This window comes from Fistularia commersonii, chromosome 21 (genome assembly GCF_037954325.1).
Source record: "Fistularia commersonii isolate RoL2024-O1a breed Wild chromosome 21, RoL_Fcom_v1.0, whole genome shotgun sequence".
Taxonomy (NCBI): domain Eukaryota; kingdom Metazoa; phylum Chordata; class Actinopteri; order Syngnathiformes; family Fistulariidae; genus Fistularia; species Fistularia commersonii.
The window spans coordinates 14,411,129-14,437,344 of record NC_141304.1 but is presented as its reverse complement, the minus strand read 5'-3'; the positions used below and the strand labels follow the sequence as shown (position 1 = coordinate 14,437,344).

General features: G+C 46.4%; 1 protein-coding gene across 1 annotated transcript in view; it reads left to right on the top strand.

Moving 5' to 3' along the window:
* The first annotated feature begins 1,830 nt into the window (after nt 1-1,830).
* loxl2a (lysyl oxidase-like 2a) overlaps nt 1,831-26,216 on the top strand; it is a 29,174-nt gene continuing 4,788 nt past the window's right edge. Inside the window, exons 1-9 of the mRNA XM_086167842.1 lie at nt 1,831-1,928; nt 3,810-4,090; nt 6,439-6,614; nt 16,844-17,052; nt 19,126-19,342; nt 21,173-21,356; nt 23,723-23,874; nt 23,953-24,120; nt 26,048-26,213. Of these exons, the coding sequence (XP_086023968.1) occupies nt 3,826-4,090; nt 6,439-6,614; nt 16,844-17,052; nt 19,126-19,342; nt 21,173-21,356; nt 23,723-23,874; nt 23,953-24,120; nt 26,048-26,213 (1,537 nt within the window). The 5' untranslated portion in view covers nt 1,831-1,928; nt 3,810-3,825. The remainder of the gene's footprint in view (nt 1,929-3,809; nt 4,091-6,438; nt 6,615-16,843; nt 17,053-19,125; nt 19,343-21,172; nt 21,357-23,722; nt 23,875-23,952; nt 24,121-26,047; nt 26,214-26,216) is intronic.

Here is a 26,216-nt window from a genome sequence, read left to right as displayed (position 1 = left end):
ATTTTTATAATATATATATATAATATTTATATATGTGCTTATTGATATATATATATATATAAAAAAATATAAAATATTTTAAATTTTATAATATCTTATTATTTTTATTATATAATATTATAAAATATTGATTTTTATATTTTTATATATATATTCATTTATTTATAAATATTTTTATTTATGTATTTTTTATGTAAATAAATTTCTGTACAGAATTGTGGAAAATTGTAACTTGCACTGCCAACAAGTGCAAGTTACCTTATAAACATCTTTACAATAATGTTTACACTACTTATTTATTGTCAGTACACTACACTTTACATATGACAATAGGCTTTGAATTTGTACTATCACGCTCTTAAGAGAAACCCTGCAGAAGGAGCGAGCGCTTTGAGACGACGGCGAGGAAACAACTGCCTTTTCGGGAAGGAGTCCTCCAAAGTGTAAGTGCACCGGAGCCGCGGGGAAACGGCTCCTTCCGATAAACATCGACGGCCGAAACGGCAAATGGAACATGTACGTCCTGCAGGAGATGGCAAACATGTCATTAGTGGCATTTTGTTTTTGCGGATTGTGAGACTGTGATATAAATTTGGATGATGTGCCAGGTTGCATCTCGGAGTAGATCGGAAGCAAGGGGTCACCTCAGTCTCTGCTCTCATTGTCCTGGAGATTCTGTTCGCTTGTGTTGTTGTTGTTTGTTGTCGGAATTTCCAGTTTCGCCATGGAAACTCAAACATCTCACAGCTTCGTCTTAGGAAAAGGTTTTTCCCGTCTTCTTCCCAGGTTTTTCCGCCCCCCTCCCCTCCGGGCCATCACGTTTTACCGTCCGGCAGATGCACCTTTGGAGCACGTGGCGGTGTCTCTCCGGCGGCGAGTGTAAAACCGACAAGCAGGGGGAGGATTTCTAACTCTTACTGATATCTAGTAGCTCTCACGTACACGGTCGCAGGGGGAAATATTACAACAAATGGCAGAGGGAGTGAAAATCCGACCCGCCAGATCCTGTTTTTATTAAGGTTGTAATTCCTGGGCTGTCTGTGAAAACAGGGAACGGAGCCAGCGGGCCGAGCGATGAAGGGAACAGTGTTCCCCAGCAGCTGCAGAATATTGCCTCTCATAGAATTCAGAAGTCTTGGAAGTATTTGGACTAAGCGTTGAATAAGTGCCTCCCCTCCTCCCCTTTCACCCGAAGCCGTAAACCCTGATGGATCGGCCGCCGTCAGAGGGACTTTAACCGATACCAGGTTTTGAGCCCTTTTGAGATGATATCATCCAGCGTGGAGTCGGGTTCTCGAATATGGAAATTGAAAGCTTATTTAAGTCTCATCCCAGGAAGTGGATAAGACTTTTAGAGCATCTCTAACGGAAGTATTAACTTTTTTTTTATCACTCAAGAAATATCCAAATCGTTCTAAAATAGCGGCAAACCCCATCGGGTTTGAGCCGAGCAGCTTCTCCCGCAGGTGATGGAGGTCTGGAGCTGCTCTGAAACGTTGTGCTCTAGAAAAATATCCCTAAATATACAAAACCTACCAACCCCAAGCTGCAGAACTTGACACAAACTGTGCATTATTTGATCCGATAACATAAAATATGCATTTAAATGAGAGCTTTGAGGAGACGTGGAGGAACATCTCGGGTTGGGTGTGGATGCTGCAGGAGGCTCCATGCGGCCCTGCAGAGAATCCACGTAACGGCGTTTGTGTAACCGCGGCGTGGAGGCGTGGACGCGGGGAGGCGTGGAGGCGGGGAGGCGGGGCCGGATGCTGAGGCAGCCGCCGATTGGCCGCGCAGCGCGGCGAGGAGAGCGACGGGAGGAGGCTTAAAGAGACGGAGGAGCGCCGGTTCTCCTCGCATCACCTCCTGCGGGCTGGAAACCCTGAGAGACGAGGAACCGGCGGTCAGATCGTTGTTCTCCTGCAGAGGTAAGACTTCCTCCGCCCGCTGCTCGGCGCTCCTCTCTCTCTTCTTCTCTCTCGGGACAAATTCTATCCAAATCTGGTCCCTCTAACTTCTTGCCATCACTGAAGTTCTCCTGGTGTCCTGATGTTCCATCCATCTGCTCCCTCTTTTCTCCACACGCTTCCTCAGAAGATGCAAAGGATTTTGGACCAAAGTGCAGATTTTTTCAGTGTTTTTATTCTCCGCTGCTTCCCTTCTTTCTCTCTGAACATCTGCATCCACGCGGGTCTGGGCTTGATTTTGAGGAGCAGAGCCACATGACTGATGGTGTTTGTTCTAAACTCGGTGATCTTGAGCTGACAGACGATCCCAGCGGTCAAAGGCCGGTCGCTTCTCCTGAGCCGTTCCTGCTTTTTCCCTCCTCCGAGCTCCTCCCGGGCCTGAACCCCCTCCCCGCCTCCTCACGCCGGACTTGTTTCCGTCACGAGAAGATAAACCAGATGTGGAACCCCGAGGATCTCCGGCGATGTCTGGTGCGGCCTTGAAATCTACTGCCGTTGTACGTCAGGTTGTTTCTCCAGGTCGCCGTTTGTTTGTCCGTTACCATGACGCCCGGCCCTCCCTCTCCTTCCTCCGGTGAGGCGGAGGTCCCTCCTTCCACGGCCTGAGCGGCATTCCTCCCCCGGGGGGATTCAGGGCCGACACGTTCGTGTATCACCCTGAAATATCGAGGTGGAGTCGACTTTCCCTCTGAACCTCAGTGCAGCCTGCAGGCACAGATCAGATAAGTGAGAGGGGCAGCACCCCTCCACTCCTCCACCCCTCCACTCCTCCACCCACAACATTTGCTCTCCATTAGGCCTCAGAAAGGCTGAGGAATTCTGCAACTTTCTAGCTTATCCCGTTCTCGGTATCTTTCACTGGCTGAGATGAGATCCCCGCCCCCCCCCCGTTCCCCTGCTCCATATCCTGGGTTCGGGGGGCCGCGGCGGCTATAATCGCGGCCTTGGGATACCAGAGGAGAGTTCTGAGAGGAACCACGGCGGCCAAAAAAAACTGTTAGGAGCCGCGGACGTGCAGAAAGCGTTCGATCGCCGGGTAAAATCGAGAATGAAGCAGCCGCGCACCGCAAATGAGTGTTTACCTCCGCCTGGCTTCGGATTTTGATCGTCCCTCCCGCCCCCCCCCCGGGCTCCTGGCCCCCCTACCCGGCCTCCTGGCCCCCCCCGGCCTCCTGGCCCCCCCCCGGCCCCGACGCCTGACTCTGGAAATCATTCCAGTGAAAGATGAAAAATGTTCACCAAGCGGAGCTGGTTTGCGAGTGCAGGGACCGGCGGGCGGATCGATAGCGTTCCTAATGATTATCTGACAACGTCGGTTTACTTGTTTTTAAATTCCCTTCTTATTTAGCTTGAAAAAGCAACAAACTGTGTGTCTGGACGTACAACTCTGAGGTGCATCTGTGCCGCTTCCACAATCTCACGACCATTCACATGTCAAACTCTAACTCTGCTGTCACGCATCCTGCCTATTTTTGTTATTTTATTCTCGTCTATTTAAACTGTCGTTTCGTCCTGGTTGTGTATTTTTCACCCTCACTGTTCCATTATGGTGTCCATTATTGTCCCCTGTTGTTGCTGCTGCTGTCTATTTATCCGTGGATGTCTTGCTGTTTTCTGTCTCTCTATTTATATTTATATTCATATTTATTTCACTTTTTTATAATCTGATATTATAACCGTTTCGCTGCTGTGACAAAGAAATTCCCCCTATGGGGATCAATTAAATTATCTTATCTTGCTTCTCCATACGGATGTAGTGATATTGATTTGAGCAAAAAAAGGGGGTTTTTGAAGACCGTCATGTTTTTTTTTTTTGTTTTTTTTTTTTTAAATCCTCTCCAGATCGTGCTCCTGCACCATGCTGCGCGCCGTCCTCGCCCTGGTTCTGCTGTGCACGTGGGCCGCTTGCAACGCCCAGTCCGGCACCCCTGTGATACAGCTGCGTCTGGCGGGGGAGAAGCGAAAGCGCCACGAGGGCCGGCTGGAGGTCCTCCACAACGGCGAGTGGGGGACGGTGTGCGACGACGACTTCTCCCTCACCGCCGCTCAGGTGGCGTGCAGGGAGCTGGGCTTCGTGGACGCCGAGTCGTGGTCGCCTTCGGCAAAGTACGGAAAGGGAGAAGGTGAGAAACCCCCCCCCCCCCCCCGGCGTTTCCAGCTGTTCGAACCTCGGCGAGCGTTCGGGCGCAGCTACCGGCTGCACCGCCTGCAGCTGCGAAGCGATTCTTTGCCGTCTCTAGTTGAAGACACATGTTTTCCCATATCCAGCTTCCCCCCCTTCTCTTCCTGCCAAATGAATCACGTTGTTCATTTGCATCCCAAAGTTCCACATCGGTGTAACAATCGTGAGAATCACTGGTTACATAACCGACCCGCCGTGTATCAAGTTGCGCGGGGAAAACTCGGCGGCGAGGCCGTGCAGGAGGGCGGCTCCCCCGGATCCGGTGCATAAATACAAATGTCGGCTTTAAGCTCGGAAAACAAAGCGATCCATCTTCGCCGTTGGCCTCCCTCCTTGGTTATCTCCGACTGACGGATCTCGGCGGGGCGTCGTTCGTCCATCCTCCTGCGAGCTCCAAAATATAGGATACTGCGCGCGTATTTGTGTCAAAGCCAAGGAAACGTCCCGCCTGACCTTCATCCTGACTCTAGCTGTAGAAATGAGCGAGATCCTCCGCGGCTGTAACGTGTTGTATCGGGTTAAAATGTGCATTTCTGGAGCTCACACAAGCTGAATCCGTGCCCGTGAATACAACAGAGGGTTTTTCCATCATGACGACGGCTCGGGTCTTTTTGTGCGAGAAGTAATTACAAGAAAAAGTAAACAGATTTTCCCCTCCGGGACCGGATTGTGCATCGGATCCTCAGCCGCTGGTCATTTTTCACAAAATCCCCCGATCAGCTAAACTGATTCGGGGCCTCAGCTGGCAGAAATCGGTTGTTCGGACGCCGTCAAGGTCTCCCGATATGCACTCCTGCAGAACTTTGGACTTTACGCCGGAAAAACAAAGCGACATTCCTCATGCCTCAGGGGTTTATGGCCGCTGGCGAGGCGGCTGTTTGTTTAGCCGTTAAGTTACAACCTGGAAACTCTGCCACATTTTAATACCAGACGACCGCGTCGGCCGCTGCCAGGAGCGGCAACGTGAGCGTGCAGCATGCAGTCACTTTCCTGGTATGATCAGGATGTTCCTCGGCAGCAGCGTGACGGCACGTATTGGCCGGGTTCGTGCCGAAAGAATGCGTCAGGTCAAAGCGGAGACCAAACATCTCCACGTGAGGGTGTTTACCTTCTGACCAGACTGGAAAGGATGACAAAGAGTCCAAGAGGGTGACACTCGGCCAGACCGCCGGCCATTTCTTCCATTTCTCGTTTCATTCGAGTGAATCTGGTATTTTGGAAAATCACCGTGAGCGGAAGGCCGAAGTTGCCAGCCAGAAACTTGGACGTCTTCGAGCAAGACGTCACGTTGGAACGATGCGTGATGAAAACGCGCAGCGTCTTTTACAAATTTTGACTCCAATTGCGACTGCTTTATTACATATACAGCATATATACTGCTCAAAAAAATAAAGGGAACACTTAAACAACACAATGTAACTCCAAGTCAATCACACTTGTGTGAAATCATAGTGTCCACTCAGGAAGCAACACAGATTCATTTGGACTTGTTTTAAGGACATTACATCAAAGTTGGATCAGCCTGGAGTTTGTTTTTACACTTTAATTTTGAGTGTGATTCCCAATCCAGACCTCCATGGGTTGATACAATTGATTTCCATTGATCATTTTTGTGTGATTGTGTTGTCAGCACATTCAACTGTGTAAAGAGCAAATTATTTCATAAGAATATTTCATTCATTTAGATCTAGGATGTGTTTTTTAAGTGTTCCCTTTATTTTTTTGAGCAGTGTATATTTAAAAGTATCACGGTGTGCTATCACACGCTAACCCAATGCTTCTCAACCTTGTTGGAGGTCCTGCACTTTAACATGTGCATTCACCGTACCCCTTCTTTATTGGAAAAATAAAATGATTTTTTTTTCAATTCAAGACATAGGTATATATTTTACTGGCGAACAAAATGAGCATCGGTGTGTTCAAAGATGAAAATCAGCAAAATGTGATATTCAAATTAAAACAAAAACATGATAATGGAGAACGTGTTCCCGTAGTTTTGCCGGTGAAACACCCATCGCGTTTCGTCATATATGTGAATCCATAGTGTACATATTCTCCCATCCTTTTTTGCTCGACATGATAAGTATGAAGGGATTCAAATAATAAGAAAGAAATCACACGCCGCACCAAAATCAGAACCGCTGCGCTACCTGGAGCACCAGGGGTCGGTCGCCCGGCCCAGGTTACATTTCGGCATGCGTGCATGAGGAGCAGGGGATGGAAGCGCCAGTATCCGGTCTGATAAACATCTCCGTCGGTGTTTTTTTTTCCCCCTCCTGTCCGTTCCAGGTCGCATTTGGCTGGATAACGTCCACTGCTCGGGCGGAGAAAAGAGTCTGGCCCAGTGTCATTCCAACGGCTTAGGGGTGAGCGACTGCAAGCATTCGGAGGACGTCGGCGTGGTTTGTTCCCAGAAACGCATCCCGGGCTTCCAGTTCATCAAGGTCTTCGCCCACAGCGAGGAGGTAGGTGACACGTGCGCCTCGAGCACAAGCGCAATAAAAACATCACCATGTTTGAAAAAACAAGACCCCAGATTGGCTTGGGAAGAGAGGAAATCTGACTTTCCAGATTCTTCCAAGCATCTGGTCCGAGCCAGACAGACCGGACCGATGCGTCCTCTGATAGAAGAAACGCTAAATCCGTTTATTATTCAAAATACAGTGAAAAAGCAGATTGTCTGGCAGCGGACGTTCGCCGGTCGGCGTCTCACTGGATCTGCTGTTTTGTAAATAGTTATGATCTTGTAAGTCAGGTTTCACTCTTTCCTCGCCCTCGAAATCTGCGCTGTTCTTCAACTTCTGCGTTTGAAGATGGTGGCCGTTTTTAGTTCTCACACTTGGCGAGGGGGAATGTTGCAAAGATAAATTGTGAAATTCCTCCGTCTATAATTTTTCTGATGGTGTTGAAGTCTCTTTTCCGTCTGAAAAGTCTCTCAAACTCAATATCAGGTTTTTTGTACTGTCATATCCGGACTATTGAGAATATTTGCAACGTTCTGTTGAAGCTGTTGAATTCCACCGGTAGACCAAAAAAATCAAACACAGACTTGATAATAAAAAAAAAAATGAAATATTAATCATAATAATATAAGATTATCTTTTCATTTACATATAATATAAATGAATGAAAAAATTAGAAGCCAATCAAAATGGCCGTGGCCGAATCAAGCATACAGCAGGGGAAACACAACTTATCTGTAACAATCTGTGTTTTAATCCAATTTTTCAAAAATATTTTTGCCGCAATTTGCCGAGTATTGAACGCACCTGATTATAAGCCGCACCGGCTAAAAATAACTGAATAAATCTATGCGTACATAGATTTATTTGTCTAAAAGCGATAGGTGCCCACGTTGTAACATGAGATATTTACACAGAACATTTTCTTTACACTTTTAATTAAATACATACCGGAAAAAAAATGACTTTTTCCCCGGTAACACATCTGATGAAAAAGATTAATAATAAATAACACAAGGAAAAGTCAATTTCCATCCCTGCTTTTTCCAACTCCAGCTGATCACAACTTGGTCGTCCTCCTGCGCACTAAAACAGCTAAAGTCTTCTTTTTCAGTGTTTCACGGTAATTTAATTGGTTCTAATGTGACGAAGCTAAATGTTTTGGGGGCGCGAAGCTCGTTAGCCCCAGTTAGCAGCAGTTAGCAGCGGTTGGTAGCGGTTAGCAGCAGTTAGTAGCGGTTAGCAGCGGTTAGTAGCGGTTAGCAGCGGTTAGCGCTTCTGCCCTTGCAGCAAGAAGGTCCCTTGTTTGATTCCAATGGAGGGACCTTTCCGTGTGGAGTCTCGCCACGTCTGCATGGGGTTCCTCCAGGTTCCTCCAGGTTCTCCGGGTTCCTCCTAAAGTCCAAAAACCTGCAGGAGGTTCATTGGAGACCCTTAATTGTGTGAAAGAGAGGGCAAGTGGTTGGATGTCTCTATGTCACCTGGCAACCGGTACAGGGTGATGAAGGCGCTCCATAGGCGAAGATCGCGTCATCGTATCCCGTTTCAGTCCGGTTTCGAAATTTAGACCGATTTGTGAGCCAGTTTCTCCCGGACTGATGTTTGCAGCTGTCGAATCTGCGGTTCCGAGCCGACAACAGCGGCTTCGGTGAGAGTCTGGAAGGTGTTCAAGCAGGTGTTGGACTCGCGGCGTTTACCGAACCGTCTGGGAGCGAAAACCTCACCGATGGCCTTTTTTTTTTCCTTCTGATCCGTCATCATCCTGTAAATTGCAGAGAAAGCCCAGAACCGGCGTGCATGGCGCCCGTCAGGGGCGTGCAGGGCAGGCGGCACGGTGTGATTAAGCGCAATTTCAAACCAATGATGTGTTACGCTCTGATTTTAATGACATCGTGGGAAACACGTCAACCTTCTCAGTATTTACCGCCAGTAAAGTCGCGTCACATCTCCAGTCGGTCGCGTTTCCCTCGGCTTTTCCCGTCGACTAAATAAGTCCTGGAATCGCTGATGTAACGGCTGATGGTTAATAAGTAGTTCCAGGATGAAATGAGACAGCAGATTGTCTGCATGTGGAATCGGACGCTCAGATAATGACTTTATCAGCCTCCGATGGGTCTGTGTGCGTCCCCTCGGCCACCTCCGCTCGCAGATCCTGGACGCTTCGCAGATGACTCACCGAGTGGGGGAAGACCATCCCGTCTGGGGCGCCGCCGCCACACCGGATGGAAAGTCGGCGTGGGTTCGCGGACGTGACGGGAGGTGTCCTTCAGCACGTCTGGACATTCCTCAGTCCGCACAAAATTTTCCCCTCACCTGCCGGCGTGTAGCGGCTTTGCTGGTGAACTCGTTCTGCGAGAGAAGCCAAACCTGGATGTGTGTTTCGATTGTCTCTCGCTCAGCCGACGCCAAAGCCAGAAGAGCGAATGTAAAAGAACCTTTGTGAGACGAGAAAGACGCGGAGGATTTACCAGAAGACGGCCGGTGCCGCTTCGTTGTGACTTTATTTAAAAAAACGGCGCATTTGTTCCAGGCCGCCGTGTTGTTTGTTTGTCGGGTGTGTTTCGGGTTCCCCTCCCTGTAAATATTTCCGAAGCCTTTCAAGTCGAGCGAGAAAAGGAACGGGAAAAGGTGTAGCTGCACCTCCAGCGCCGGCCCTCACTGGGTTCTTTCACAGCATGAATTGATGTTTTGTGCTCCGTCAGAGGCGTTGACTCAGACACCGAGAATGTGTTTAGGTCCAAACGGAGGTCGGTGCTAACAGGAAGAAGCTCTCAGGAATGGCATTTTCCATTTTAAATGACCTGAAAGACAAACAACTGTAACCCCTCTGTCATCTGTTTCCGGAGGAGGGTTCGTTTTTATGTTTATTAAGAATCGAGATTTTTAATTCTCATCGTGCGGGAACGGAGCACGTGCAGATACTTGCAAAAATAAGAAAAAATAGGCAGTGGGGTTATTTACACAGTGCATAGTTATATACATGATGCAGTTTCGTTTATTTCTTTAAAAGCATTCATTTAATGCTTGACGTATGAAATCACGGGGTTAGTATGATGGCGTGGTATGAAGATTTAGATTTAAATTTCTGCAGATCATCTTAAAGAGCGTGGTCCAAACCCCCTTAAACGCAGCTCAGATCGAGCTCTTAATGGCGTCCTCGCTGTATAAGTTGAGTTTTTAAAGCTCCCAATGAAATATTTGACCGCGGCAGCTCAGCGTCAACCGCAGAATCGCGGCCTATTAGAGCGTCCGCCTGTCACAAAACAGAAATAGCAGCTTCCAGCGGCACGAGCAGCTCTTTTTGGGTAATATTTGAGTAATAACTCTAATTCTGTCTGCGGCTCCAGTGACCCTGTTGTTGCAGGCTGTCCTTCAAGCCCAAACTGCATTTATTAGATTGTCATGCAGCAGCCGCTCGCCAACAACAACAACAACAACAACAACCTGGAGCATTCCTTTGCGCCTGTATCGCCGCCGTGCACGATTCGAGCAGATTTATTGAATGCACGACATCTTCATCTCGTGTCTCTCGGTTGTAAAACCCCATCGGTCGGACGCGGCGATTGCATCACGCCTCAGAACCAAAACCGAAAATAGAAGGTGGTTTTCTTTATCGGCTCTGCAACGCGCGGCTGCTGTTCAGGTGGGAAATATTCAACTCTGCGATTCCACAGCATCGATCTAATCATCAACCGAATACGTGGCGTTCATCAGTGGAGGCCTGTAATTTCATCTTTCACGGGATTTCCAGATGTTTGGGGGGGCAGCATGTCATTTGAAGATAATTACAGGATTGTGTTTAAGTTGGTCATGGGTTCTGCCGGTGTAATCATTTCCTCCGAGGAAGATAGAAAATATCCCCCTGCTGCCGAGGAGAGACTTGAACGCTTGTTGAAAATAAGTCATTTTGAGATAATGCACACTCGGTACGTCTTCACCGGTGATGTGCAGTCAGGGGAGGCAGGAGAGGCTGTGCCTCACTTGCCAGTCTTTGAAAGATGTCAAATGAAAAGGTTATTTTTAGCAGCGATTTTCAATATGGAGGAATTTTTCATTCAACTGTGACTCCTTGACTTATTCCGTGAATAAGCGACTCTGTAGGGTTCATATTAACATTTAATAGTGACATACAGAGAGATACAGCAAACACGAGCACCTTCTACAATGAGGCAGGAGAACTGCTTGCCTCACTTAGTGGCTCTTTGCGGCTGTTTTATGATCGCTCAGTACAAGAAACTAGTAACACGCATACAGTTGTTGACAAAAAAAACACTGTACACTGTACACTGGAAATGTAGTTCATATTGTAGAAGTGTTTAAAAATTTTAACAGCGAAATATTGCTAAGTGTCTTAGTGCAGAGCAAGCCAGCAGTCAGGCGTCATTGAGCAATCTATGTTGAGGCTCAACCAACCGCGGCCTCACTGCACGTCTCCTCTCAGTGTTTGAACTGTAAATGTGAAAATCCAGCCTTTTTGAAAGAAAAAAACAATCTAAAACTGTAAAAGTTCAATGAAAAATATCTCGATGATGTAAATAACCAATTATTATAACAGTTTAATTCTTTTTACATTTTATGTTTTTTCTTTCCTAGATTTTGTAAAATTAAAAAAAGAATTAAACAGTTATATTTATCAGTTATTTGCACTTCAAGGTATTTTTCATTTGTTTTTTTATTCAAAATGGCTGGATTTTCACATTTACTCACCAAAACTGAAAAGAGACGTGCGGTGAGGCCACGGACTGTTGAGCCTCAATGTAGATTGTGCAATGACAGCTAACCGCTGCATGCTCTGCACTAAGACACTTAGCAATATTTCGCTGTTAAAATGTTTAAACACTTCTCCTATATGAACTATATTTCCAATGTACAGTGTTTTTTTCTGTCAACAACTGTATGCATGTTACTAGTTTCTTGTGCCGAGCGATCATAGAACAGCCGCAAAGAGCCACTAAGTGAGGCACGCAGTTCTCCTGCCTCATTGTAGGGGGCGCTCGTGCTTGCTAACTGCTGCCAGTCAAATGATGAATAAGCTACTCTGTAGGGTTCATATGTTTGTAAATCTGATTGTGATGAAGTCGTCGCCTCACCAGCCATGAACATCATCACACAGCAGTCGAGTTAAAGACACACACACACTCCTGTGACCCCTGAGTGTGTTTACTCCAACCTCAGAGGCGGCTAAAGTCAACACCAATGCATCTGGTGCGAGTTACAACCACCGAGTGAAGAGGTTAAAAGCCTTTTGATATCTTTAACACTGATAAAAAGAGTAAAGACTTTGGCGTTACATCACGCACGGAATGCGCATTTACAAGAAATCCAGCCCCTCCGGTATATAACAAAAGGTAACCCGAGCCCACGCTGGACCTCGGCGGGATGCATGCGCGAGGCTCGTCAGGAGGAGGGGACGTGCAGGGAGAAAAGGTTCAGCCGTGTCGGATTCTCTTGAATGGAAAGAGAGGCGGATCCAGACGCCACATGCTCGGCAGCCGCGTCCCATGACGGTTTCGTGCACCGTCTTCTGTCATGCAAACATGCATTTATGTACCACAGGCTTGGACTGGGAAGGGCGGTCTTGTGCACATAAGCATGAAAACTAACTGGAATCAGCAACGCGGACAAGGAGACGGCTTTTGTTGAACGTTGACGGTTTTCAGTTGAGTTTGTTTGCGGGACTGTTGCATTCTGCTGGACGTGCAAATGTTTCTCCACGAGAAGGAGAAATCTCTGGGAAACGTGCGTGAAATAAATTTTTCATCAGCATTGCTGCTTTTAAAGTGCAAAATACCAAATCCTCGTGGCTCCCCGTGGCTTTTGAAAATGATGAACTCGTATTTAATTAATTCTAGTTTAGTTTGTTCATTTTAAAAATGACACTTTAGATTTGAAGATTACGGCGATCTTGCAACGTCTAATTAAAACATGTTAAAACATTTTTCTATTTCCTGCATGCACCAGGAAAAGGATGAGAGCACATGAGAGCGCATTTTGGTTTTGCATAATTAAAGTTTGAGTTTAAGTTTTTTTTTTTCCATAATTACAAGGACTCAAATGGACGTGGAGTATTTTGCTTAAAAGTAATCTTCAACGCAACAGCATTTTTCGGAGTTCAAAATGTTTTGTCTCATGCAGAGATGTAATTTTATTTTCTCTGCAGTTGTTTGTTGATTTAAAAAAAATGCAACACATATTTTGTTTATACATAGCGTAAAGGCAAAATGCATCATTTTATTAGCCGTGTTAATTCATTTTAAATTTGGAAAGTTGTGTTGCTCCTGGTGTTTTCTTTCCCGTGGAGAAACAGGTCCGAACGTCTCTTTGAGCGGTAAAGGTTGCCGACCCCTGACCTCGGCGTATTTGGTTTCTTCGGTTCTTTTCTGCCATCTTGGAAACACAATTTTTCTGGTTTGTGCCGAATCCGGTCAACGCCTATCGCGTAAATTAGTTGTTCCTAAAACTTTAGGGATAATTCTATTAAGATAATAGCTTAAATATTACCTTGTTCCAAATCCCTTAGACGCCTGTGTGTGGGTTCCTGGCGGGCGGCGGCGGGTCGCAGTCCTAATCCCTTGCAGCCATTACTTGTGTTCATTTTATGAGTTTGTGTGTGTGTCGGTTTGTTTGCGGTTTTGTGTGTGTGTGTGTGTGTGTGTGTGCGCGCAAGCAATCACAGTTCATTATGAATCGTTTATGGTCTTCATGAGAGCTCGGCTTACTGGAAGCCAACCAGGCGTCTGAATCGGGACAGCTGCTCCTCAAACGCTCCGAGGTGGGGACAAAAGAGCAACTTTTGGGGATTTGCCTGGATTAGACTCCGAAAAGGCGAAGTCAAACTTCTCAGGATGTGAAACGAAGGAGGGGAACCTACCCTGGAAGTTACCGGGGGCCGATTCCGGTGCTGGATCTTTGGCGTGTGCTCCTTCTACTCCTTCTCGTAGCCCGTTGAACGAGACGTTTGAATGGAAACATTTGGACGTCCAGCAAAATGCATGTTTGCATGACAGAAGACTTTGCAGGAAAACGAGGCCTGTCGGTTTGTCGCTCGCAGATAAAGGATGGGGTTTTGTACAAATCTGCCGGAAGTGCTCCATGTATCCCTCTCTGCTGTTAAGATAAGCCTTCTGTCTTCTTTAAAATTGGCTTCACAACTTTTCTTTTTGCCATAAATCAAAGGTTTTATAATAACGTACACCTGCTGGCCGGCAGGGGAATCACCTGGAGCCTGCGGAGAAAATCAACGTGAAAACGCTGCCTGGGTTGGGGAAAAAAAAAAAGGAAGAGGAAAAAGCAAGTGGGCGGTGACTTCTAGAGTTCTGCGGAGGCAGGATGGCGTGATCGCCATTCCAGATGATAATCTGGACATCACACACACACACACACACACACAGATGCATTTCCTGGGGTCCTTGTGTGGCAGAGCGTGGGCGGGGCAGGCGTGAAAGTTATTTCAAAGTGATCTCGTGTTCCTTCTCGTTTCAACAGGAGCTGATTCTCATCAGGCTTGGAGGGGGTCGGAGGTCGGGGGGGTCGGGGAAGAGGGGGGTCACGTGTTGATAAACGTGAGTGGGGGGGGCGAAAGCTGCATAAAGTGGAAGAAATGCACACAAGTGGAAGTATTAGTCAGACACCGGCGAGACCGCAGACTCATGTTCACACACGGACATGTTGACGGGGGAGGGGGGTCAAGACGACGGTTTCCTTTCCAGCTGGAAATATCTCAGTAATGGTCGCGCTTCACGAACAGGGTTTGTTTTATTAGTAACCGACCACTTTTGAAACGTGACTTCATTTTTTAATCCCAGGTGCGTGTTTGCCGGGATTCCTGAATCACCGATGAGGCAACTCCGGGACGGTTCCCTGGTATTTTTGCGACGACGCTCGCGGCACGTAGGCCGACGCGCTCCCTCGTGACGCGAGGGTTTCCGTTTGGCGGCTCCGTTCCTCCGGCCGCGGTCGGGTTCTCCCGCAGATCCGAGCTCCAGGCCACGCTGGATCATGCTGAGTTAGCGTCTGGTGGTGGACTTTTGATGTGGAAACACCCGGACCGATCCCGGCCCGGCTTATCCGCCCCCGTTTTTTAGTCTCGGCGTTCCTAGACGACCGTTTTCCTTCCTCAGAACCAAAGCCCGCCTGAGACCCCCGTCCTTTCCGTTATGATATCCACTTTTCGGTTGATAATCGCTTTTGATTTCACGTCTAGACCCGCTCGCAGACAGAAAAGCCCTTGTCCTGCAGGAAGCTCCTCGTGAAAGAGAGGACTTCACCCGGTAACAGCCGCTGCGGTCATTAGGGAGGACTGGGGTCACTGTTGACACAGTCTGAATCCTTCAGCCTTGAACATTCCCCCAGGCTGACGCCATCTCAGGAAACCACCCTGCGGGCAAACGCTTAATATTTCTGGGAGACATGCCTGGATGTTGGGTTTTTTTTTTTTTTTTTTTTTCAGAGTTAAATAAGCTGGCTGTTGCAAAATGACTGAGGTCAGCGTTTGCATTCCACCGTGCAGCTCTGAGTTCTGGTTCCAGCTCTGAACTCCACAAGGAACGTGAACAACAGCATAGTAATTCCATAGTTCCCCATATATGGCTCGGAGGGCAAAGGTCACCCCTCCCGCCTGATCAAGATGCTGCCTCAGGATGGTCGACCCAACTGGCTTCACTGCCCTGTATGGTGTGGAGACCACACACACACACACACACACACACACACACACACACACACACACACACACACACAGTGTAAACTCTCAGTGGCTCTGCCTGCCATCTGTCTTCAGCAGTGCAGTTGACTTGGTCTGCACCTCCATCTAAAGGTCTGGTTTGGTCTGTTTGTGGAAGCCAAAGGCAGGGTTGAACATCTGACTGAAGATCCAGATCTGCTCCACTGAACAGAATCGGTTTGTGGAAAAAAAAAAAAAAAAAAATGTCTCCAGCCTGTTTCACCGCCACACTATATGTACATCCTTGGTTTGAATTATTTTCACAGTTTTTTTTTTTTAATTCCTGTGTTTTGTTATTACATGTATTATTTCTGGGGAAAATGAAATATGACAGCGAATGCAAAAGAAAATTCCAAACATTCATCGGGCCGGTTAAAGCCTCCCGGCGACGGCGGCAAGTCGGAGCGAAGATTTTCATCGTACTTCTTACCTTGACTCGCTCCGTGTCGGAGTTTCAAGTTCATGCGATAAACACTTTACATTCCTGTCAGCAGCCTTATATAATACAGCACAATTTAGCAATATATCAGAGAGGGGATTCAACTTGAAGTCCAGGGTAACTACAACATCCACTTCCATTCTGAGTCATATTTCCTTCTCCATATAAACAAGTCTTTCTTTCATTTGTCTTTCACTAATGACATAACTGCATTCCAGCTTCACGTCATTGTAGCGCCGGCGGTGTTTAGGGTTAAACTGGGTTAAAACAGATTATATTCACACAGTTTGGACATGGATGGATGGAATGATTATTATCAAATGATATAATATTTGCTATTTAAACAGCAGACAGGTGAGGTTGACAGGAATCTCCATCGACTATTTTTTTTTGCAGATGACATTGTGATCTATGTATTTATGGATGGATGGATGGATGGATGGATTATGAACAAATTCTAAAATGTTTAAGAATAAGAATAAGAACAACTTTATTTATCCCGAAGGAAATTGTTGTGCCAGAGTTTCAAGTAAAACATAACAATGATAGATAATAGTAGGAAGGAGGGAGAATAAGAAATACAAATAAAATATAAAGTGTCAAAGTTAAGGATATCAAGTGTTTCAAGGTCTTAAAAAGTATAAAAGTTTACCATCCAAATCGCTGACAGATGAGGTTAGAAAAGAATCTGCACTGACTTTTATTTGCAGATGACATTGTGATGTATGTATGAATGGAAGGCTGGATGGATGGATGGTTGATGCAACATCATTCCATGTGTTTCCATCCCCATAATGTGTCATATTTGTCCTTCGGAGTCGCTCAGTTGCTCAATTCTTACTTATTTTTCACTCCATTCCTTCTGTCTTCATTGTGTCTTCCTGGGGGGGGTTCCAAACTCACCGTTAAAATTTCCTCAAATGTCTGAGGTTCTCAGACTAATCCTAAGAAAATGAAGGAGTGGGCTATTTGTGGAAAAACATGACATCTTAGTGTGAGTTAGCAGGTAGACAGCGGGTAGAGCTTTGCATCGTTGAAATCCAAGCCGACCGTTCTGCTCTTTTTTCCCAGGGCTTGACAGTACAAGTGGAGGATGTGAGGATCCGGGCCACGTACTCCCACCGGAAGAGGACTCCCATCACCGAGGGCTTCCTGGAGGTGAAAGACGGGGGCAAGTGGAGGCAGATCTGCAACGAGGAGTGGACGGAGATGAACAGCAGAGTCGTCTGTGGCATGTACGGCTTCCCCGGGGAGAAACGCTTCAACGAGAGACCTTACAAGTGAGTGGTGTCGCGGCGGCAAGCGATAAGGCCGGACAAATATAACGGGATCGCCTCTCGTCGAGCTCGTGCCGGGAAAACGTTCACGGCGGGTCCAGTTTTTTAAAAACTCGGGTCTCAGGCCCGTTATTGGAGGACGAGGGCGAACTGAACCGATGTATTGTTACGTAAGCGAGTCTGTTTATTCTGGTCATTAGTCAAGGCCTCTGCTGTTTGTTTTTTTTTTTCGCCGTGAGATTAAACAGACCTGGCGGTGCAGAATCCTGAACGCGGGCCAGTTTGAGGGCAGTTTTGGGGTGGACGAGGGACGGGCCAAGCTGGGAAAGAGGAAGGCGGTGAAAACAGCTCTGGCAGTTTTGTTATTATTTGTTAAAACGTGCACATTGCACAAGAACATTTGTTATAAAACTCCTTGCACGTGCACGGCAGACCAAACCTCTCTATTTTTAGGCCCAAAAGTGGCATCAGGAGCTCATCGTTCATGATGATTTCATGTTTGGCTGCGTCCCCGTCTTTCACAAGTCCGGTCTAGACAATGATAGTTGCATAATCTAGTATTATCCATGCGCAGGAGACACATAATCTGTAATTTGTTTGGAAAGATCCTGAATGCGCTGTTTAATTTAGTGAAAGACAAGAAAGCGAAGGAAATACTTTGCCGGGAATGCGAGGATGGGCTTCTTTCCAGCCGGCTGTCGACGACATCTGCTCACCCAGGATTTACAGTTGGAACAACAAGTTGAAAAATAACCTTACGTGACCAGGCTTTTTTTTGGTGTGTGTATCCAGCGGGAGAGGTTTTGGACATTTTGGTTGATTTATGTGCTGTTTTGCAGAAAAAAACCAAATCACCCAAAGCATACAAATGATTGAATGGAGGGAAATATGCCTGCGTTTTGTTTTTTTTCACCTCGCCTGATCTGTCGTTGGAGGCCAAAATAGATTCTGTGCCCGAGGGCTGGAGGAAGATTTCTCCTCTATTTAGCTTCATTATCGCTAATTGAGGATTCAGCTCCTCTTTAACACTCGGAAAATGCGGCCTCAGGATGTGCCAGCTTTTGTTAGATTTATTCTTTGCACACGAGTCATTCATTCTCTATTCCACGTATCTCGCTGTTATTGGGCGAAAGTTGGGCTTCACCCTGATTAGGCCGCCAGTCAGTTTTTCCACATATAGAGACCTGCAACCATTCACCCTCTCCTTTTGCACGTCTTTATCGGCTGCAGGTGATCGCGCTACATATCTTGGCCGATCTGTGATGCAGGGATTTTGCGATCAGTAGTCAACTGTCGTGATGGCACGTCGTGCGATTGCTTTTTAAATATTTGAATCCCTTCATCCTTATTATGTCGAGCAAAAAAAGAAAGGGGTCGGACAAATACGTACGATATGGATTCACAAGTATAACGGAACGCGATGATTTTCAATGCCAAGTAATTCTAGTACAGCACCGGCAAAACTAAGGGAACGCTTCCTTATTCTTTCGTATTCATGATTATGTTTTTGTTTTTGTGTGAAAATCATGTTTTGCTGGTTTTCTTCTTTGAACACAGGGATGTTGATGCACGGTTCATTTTGTGCGCCAGTAAAACGTGAATTTGAAAAAAAAAAAATTGAGAAAAATGCGAGGGGTACTAGGAGATAGAAAAAGGGAAAGAAAAAAAAAAACATATATTGGTAGACGGATGCTGGAATTGGACCAAAGAGGCGATTGACGGACGTCGTGAGGGAGGAGTTACTTGGCATGAGAGGAGGATTCAGAGAAAAGGGTTAGATGGAGAAGTTTGATCCTCCGTGGTGACCTCTGAAGAGAAAAGCCCAAAGGAGAAGAAGAAGAGACATCATCATTCCGTCACTCATTAACACGTCATATCAAATTTCCCCAATCGGGATCAATAAAGTATCATCTCTTGTCATGTATCGACAAACCATCAACAAGCGCTCGTTCATTCGCACGTCATTTCGAGACGTGCAACCATTCACTCGCTCATTCATACGATGCACTGACATCCTTCCCCTGTCGTGAAGCGATGTCGTCCCGTCCAACCCGTCGCTGTGTCCGTCCCCCTCAGGTTGCTGGCGAAGCGTCGCAAGAAGAACTTCTGGGGTTTCTCCGTCAACTGCACCGGCAACGAGGCCGACCTGTCCGACTGCAAGCTGGGCCGCGAGCTGCGGGTCAAAGGCAACGGCACCTGCGACAAGGGCATGCCCGTGGTGGTCAGCTGCGTGCCGGGACGGGCCTTCGCTCCCAGCGTCAGCACCGGCTTCAGGAAGGCCTACAGGGTGGAGGTGGGTCACCCCGACATCGCAGAGGATCCGCGTTTGGCGGGAGGAGTGCGGGGTCCGGGCTTAACTGGAGTTCAATTTCCCGAAGCCCGTCCGAGTGCGATCTTCACTGCTCTTCTACAGGCCTTTGGGTTTGCAGCAGGCGGAACGTGGCGACTCCGAAAATAAGTTTAAATGGCATGCATTCCGGCTGATTTTTTATTTCTCCCAGCACGGGTGATGGTTCTCTTATTTTACATTACATTAAATTACATTGCATTTGGCAGATGCTTGTATCCAAAGCGACTTACAATAGAGGACATAGGGACTGCAAATACACTTGCAAATACAAGATGCACAGGAAATATACAGAACAGTAAGCTTGGGTTAGTGAGGGTTTTTTTTTTTTGTTGGACAGAGACACACAAACGTACACACACACACACACACACACACACACACACTGCATAGCCTAACCTGATCTGGGGCATCAGCGCAGTAAAAAGCCCTGAAAGATAAACGTTTTTACCTGTTTCTTGAAGGTTGAGAGAGATGATGCTAGTCTTGTTGCTTCTGGGAGTTTGTTCCACCACTGAGGTAGTAGAACTGAGAACAGTTTTGCCTGAGATCGCTTAGAGCGAGCAAAAGGTACTGCTAGTAGGTTTGAATTAGAGGAACGCAGCTCTCTGCCGGGAACAGAAGGTCTTATCAATTCGGTCAGATATGCTGGACCTGCTCCTGAGGTGGTTTTGAATGCCAGGGTCAGGGCCTTGTGCTTGATCCTGGCAGCTACTGGTAGCCGGTGCAACTGGATGAACAGAGGTGTAACATGGGCCCTTTTGGGTTGAGTGAATACCAACCGTGCTGCAGCATTCTGTACCATCTGCAGTGGTTTTATTGCACAAGCAGGTCGTCCAGCTAGGAGGGAATTGCAGTAGTCCAGGCGGGAGACGACCACGGCCTGAACCAATAGCTGTGCCGACTGTTGGGTCAGGCAGGGTCTGATTTTCTGAATGTTGTGCAGCACAAATCTGCAGGTCCGGGCAGTTGAAGTAATATGGTTGGTAATATATTTTCTTATTCTATAGTCTAGAATCGAATGAAAGCCATATTTTGCAGTCCACAGTGGAAACAAAACAATAACTAATCAGCATATCGTTGCTAAGAGACGTAAACAGTGGCGTCGAGGGGGGGGGGATGTGCAAATTGTCAAACACTGCTTTGGGTGTGCAAACTCACAAAGTTGACTTTATGCGATATGGACGCCTAAAGATGGACCTGCTTCTCCGGACGATGGTCCTATCTGATATGCAAGACGCGATCACATGTATGTTCACGTTGGTCGCCACTCCGAGGAGAACACGTTTTGGAAAATATAAAAAAATGTATTTAATGTATCTCCCTTTCCTGGCTCTGATATGTGAAACTTTTTTTTTTTTTTTTTTTAATGAGGCCAGCTTTTACAAAATAAACATTACATGGAACCCAAGTTGGAACATCTTCTCTGAGGGACACGAATGCAAAGTGAAAGCAGGTTCCCTGGAGTGTTTTCACAGATTTTGGAGTTAAAGGGAATAACGAACACCTCCTTGGCGTCCGTTAGCTGGGTGAATCACCGCTCTGGATCGCAGCACTTCCTGTTTGTAAATCAAACGCTGCCTTTCAGATAGTGAATCTGGAAACCCTCTTAAACGGGTTAAACATCTGTTGAGGACACACGGCTTATCGGAATTTCAACTGACGTCTCCAAGAAACATGTCTCTGTGTCTTAATATCAAGCTGAAGCCAATTTTATTCTCCTGCTGTTTAGAACGGTGTTTTGGATTTTTACCGATCGTCTCTTTGACTCGACAGCAACCCCTGGTGCGGCTGAAAGGCGGAGCGATGATCGGCGAGGGTCGAGTGGAGGTGTTGAAGAACGGCGAGTGGGGCACGGTGTGTGACGACAACTGGAACATCCGAGCTGCCACCGTGGTGTGTCGGGAGCTGGGCTTTGGGAGCGCCAAGGAGGCCCTGAATCGCGCCAGGATGGGACAAGGTACCAGCCGCGTGACGCCTCCTGCGTGGAGGTTTCATACATCGCTGGTGAAAATGCGTGTTTGAAAAAAACGCAGGCAGGACGGATAGTGAGGTGCAGTCAGGGGAGGCAGGAGAGGCCGTGCCTCACTTGCCAATCTTGGAAAGATGTCAAATGAAAAGGTTATATTTATCAGTGATTTGCATTAGAATTTCTTTTTCAATTAATTTCACCAGTTTTAGATTGTTTTTTATTCAGAATGGCTGGATTTTTACACTTACAGTTGAAATACTGAGAAGAGACGTGCGGTGAGGCAGCAGGCGGTTGAGCCTCACCGTAGATTGTGCAATGACGGCTGACTGCCGGCAAGCACCGCACTAAGACCGTATTGCTGTCTCTCTGTATGTCGCTATTAAAATGTTTAAACACTTTTGCTAAAAGAACTACGTTTCCAATGTACGGTGTTATTTTCGTCAACCGTATGTATGTTACTAGTTTCTGGTGATGAGAGAATATGAGGCACATCAGTCAGTGCCTCACCAGTCATGAACCTCACCGCACGTCACTGAGGACAGGCATGCATCATCTAGTGCTAATAATAACATTAGCACTGATAGTTCCGTGCTAAAATCTGAAATGATACAATAATAGTTTTAATATTTAGTATTAGATATTTGAATTTCTGGATTTTAAACCACTACTTCTTTTACACGCTTTGAACACCGCAGTGTAAACAATGGATTTTTTTAGGGCTAACAAGCTTTGCACTGCTGAAACATTTAGCCTTGTTGTATCGACCGGTGAAATTCCAAGGCTGTTCGATTCTGACACTGAAGAAGACGACTTTAATAGTTTTAGGAGGAAGACCGAGATAGCGATCAGCTGGAGCAGGACAAAGCGGGGTAGAAATTAGAAGGATAAATGGATTTTTTTCTTTGTCTCATTTATTATTCATCTTTTTCATCAGGCCTGTGACAGGCACTGTTCGGAAAAAAGCATTTTCAGTACGTATTTGCGGATGTTACGAGTATGTATTTAATTCAAAGACAAAAAAAATTCTGTGTAAATTCTGTTTAAATCATATTACAATGTGGAAACCTGCGGCAAAAAGTGTGGCCTAAACATGCACGCTGAGATTTATTTCATTATTTTTAGCCGGTGCAGCTTATAGTCAGGTGCGCTCAATAGTCAGATTATGGTCAACATATTTCTGATAAATATCCTTAAAACATTAAAAAACAGATTGTTACATAGAAGTAGCTACTGTATGCTTGATTTGGCCCCGCCCACAGCCATTTTGATTGGCTTCTAATTTTTTATATACTTATCATATATAGCACCAAGAAAAACAATCGCAAAAATCAAAGTGGTTAGAGTGAGGAAAAAAAATAACTGGTCAGGTGAGCTTCTCTGCTAATGCTAATGCTAATGCTAATGCTAATATATATATAGATGCATAACAGATATAGTATATGTGAATATATACATATATACATAATATATCTGTTATACATAAATGAAAAAATATGTTTACATTACTTTTATTAATATTCTATTTTATATTTTTATTATTAAGTTGGTGCTTGATTGTTTTTTCTTCCATTGGGATTCAATAGCTTAAACAGAACATTGCAAATATTCTGTGTGGCCAGCGAGCTTTGAAGCAGAACCCCTTTTCCGTCTGCAGAAATGAAGGGCGTCGGATGAAACGGAAGCTCGCCGCCTCCAGGTGTGGGTGACCTCGGTGACCCCACCTGTTTTTGTCCTCCGGTCTAGACCTTCAGTCAGCATAAAGCCCTTTGGACTTGAGAATTCAAAAAAGTAGGGCGTGAAAGCGTAACTTCTCCCCCAACGTGATGCTGCAATCTACCGCAGGCTTATAAGAATCATATGTCCCTTGGAACTGCTTCTCTTCCACGTTATTCTCAGCCCAGAGCCGAGCGCACAAAATGTTCCGGCAAAGAAAAACAGCCTTTATGGGTTGCAGAAGGGGAATTCGTAGTTGGAGAGCGCAGAGCGTTATTGCAGCGTTCACCGGCCGAGGAGCAGATCCAAATAAACGGTGCCTCACACGTACTTGTAGAGTCTTTGGAGCCGTCGGAGTTTGTTTCGGGGATAATAATTGAACCTCAGCCCTAGAAATGTAGGGAGCACGGGGTCGTGCATCGAATATGCACTTTGAGTTCTGGTTATCCCGCGGATTCTCGCACGGTCCAGTGGGAAGGAAGCCCACATGGCAGCTTGAATCTGCCGGGTTTCGCCAAATCTGTTCTCACTCCGGAGGGTCGTTCCTTCTTCTTTCCGCTGAAATCCGTCGTGCCGATGAGATTGACGCTCGAACTCGCATCCTGAAATAACGTGTTCTCTGGCGTCTCGCCGCCGTGCAGGTATGGGGCCGGTCCACATGAACGAGGTGGAGTGTTCCGGCTTTGAGAAGTCGCTGACCGAGTGTTATTTCAACCGCGATTCCCTGGGCTGCAGCCACGAGGAGGACGCGGCGGTCAAGTGTAACGTTCCTGCCATGGGCTTCGGTAACAGAGTAAGAAACCCTTTTCTACGCGGTGAGACGAATTAACGCGCTTTTTGCCGGAGATTTAATTTCCGTCTCCGTTCGCAGCTTCGCTTAAGCGGGGGCCGGAATCCATATGAAGGCCGCGTGGAGGTTCTGGTGGAGCGGAACGGCTCGCTGGTGTGGGGACAGGTGTGCAGCGACGGCTGGGGAACCGTCGAGGCCGTGGTTGTGTGCAGACAGCTCGGGCTGGGCTTCGCCAACAGCGCTTTCCAGGTACGATGTCCGTCGTCCTCGCCGTGACTAATGCACTTTGGGTTTATCGAAGTTTGGGTTTATCTATTCCTACTATTATCTATTACTGTAATGTTTTTGCTTGAAACTCCGGCACAACAATTGCCTTCGGGGATAAATAAAGTTGTTCTCATCTCATCATCATCTCATCAAGATTATATCCCGATGATATTGTAATATATTTATCATTGCGTTGTTATGCGCGTGTTGCAACAGCGCCCCCTCCTGGTGGGAAATATAATTGCAGCCAGTTAGGAGCGGTTCATTCTTTTGAAAAATCAAAGTCGCTAATTTAGTGTGTAATTTAAACAAGAATAACGTTGATTGGTTGACTGGAAGTGCATAGAGGGGAGAAATGTTGCAAGATTCTTAAAACATGTGCAATTATTTAGTTTTATTTTTTTCGCAGAGGAACAAAGAAAGATATTACCGGTTTGTTGAGTTTGACAGAGCAGGTCGGGGGTTGTTAATGGTTGCAGCTGGCACTCCCCGCGAGAGCTTCTGCTTCTTGTTTGATCTTTATAGCTTTTCCATTTCCAAAGCATATGGCGAGGCTCGCCAGCGTCAGAGCCCTGCCACGCTTACGTACGCTTTCGTGTCCTGCGTTACCGAAAGGGCGGCCCAGGCCCCGGGGGAGACGTTACGGCGAAGGAACCCTGCGGTCTTTCAAAACCTAGACAGGAGTCATGTGTGACGTTAAAGAAGAAGCAGCCGCCGTTCAGGAGTATTTCCTTTAAGAACAGCGGGGAGCTTTTGTTAATAGCGAAACCCCCGTACTCGTAAACATCACACAGCGATATTTCTCGGACAGCACGCGATACGTGAGAGTTTACACGATAACCGCCGTCTCAGGACCATTACATATCTTCTTGAGGTAATCACAGTGTTCCAGTCTGACTCCTGAAGGGGTTTCCCTGTCAGATGTGTAACAATCCTGTAGGCGAACGTAACCGCCGGATGGAACAAATGACACGACGCGTAAACCATACGGCTCCGTGTCTGTCCCACCTCCATGTGCGAGCGTTCTTCTCCCACATCCGTGGGAGGTCGTGGAAAGTATGAGAGCTTTCCTTGTGGTCTTAAAAAATAAATTAAAAAAAAAGAGGCTGAGTCAGGAGAGTGAGATCAACGGATTGTCCCTCGCTGCGGGAATTCGTCCTATCATTTTTTTTTATGCTTTTTTTTTTTTTTTTTTTTTTTTTTTTGTTTTTCAAAGTTATTGAATTATCTCTGGATAAGCTGCACTTTAATTACCTGGTTTAAAATAACTAAATTAAAAAATACCCACAAAAAAAAAAAAAAATCCCACCTGCATTCCTGTCAGAATCAGAATCAGAAAAAACTTATTTTTCCCGAGGGGCAATCGGGGGACACATGGGGTAGCAGCATTAAATTATGAACATAAATTGATAAATTGGAGAATATATATTTATAATAATGGTATAATAAATACTGTACAGAATTGTGCAAATCGTACCACTGGTACGAGACTGTGACGTAAGCTGCGCTCTGGATTTATGTAACCAATATATCATGAGCGGCATCACACTCTGCGGGTACTGGGATGGCGATGGAGGGATTTGCGGGGTTGTTGGGAATTGAGGAGTTTGATGAATAATATTCAATAATATTAATCTCCTTATAATAAAAATGTGCTTGACTATTTATGCTCCACATCAGCCCTCTTTGTGTTTCACTACGGCAAGATTCACTAAAACAGATTATAAGACTCACGCTTTATTTGAAAGGAGATAAAGAGTTGGAGAGGAAAGATTGTGAACTATTATGAGCCACTTGAAGCCTCCAAACACAGTCGGATATTATTTGTATTTGAATGTTGACTTCAAGTCAGGCGTTTCTGTTTTCTGCACCCAAGAGACAAGAGTCTGTTTTGCGCGTCCGTTTTCAGGAGACGTGGTACTGGCAAGGAGATCCTTCGGCCGACCGCGTCGTGATGAGCGGGGTGAGATGTTCGGGGACCGAGCTGACTCTGGACCAGTGTCTGCATCACGGGACGCACCTCAGCTGTCCTAAAGGAGGGGGACGCTTTGCTGCCGGAGTCTCCTGCGCTATGAGTA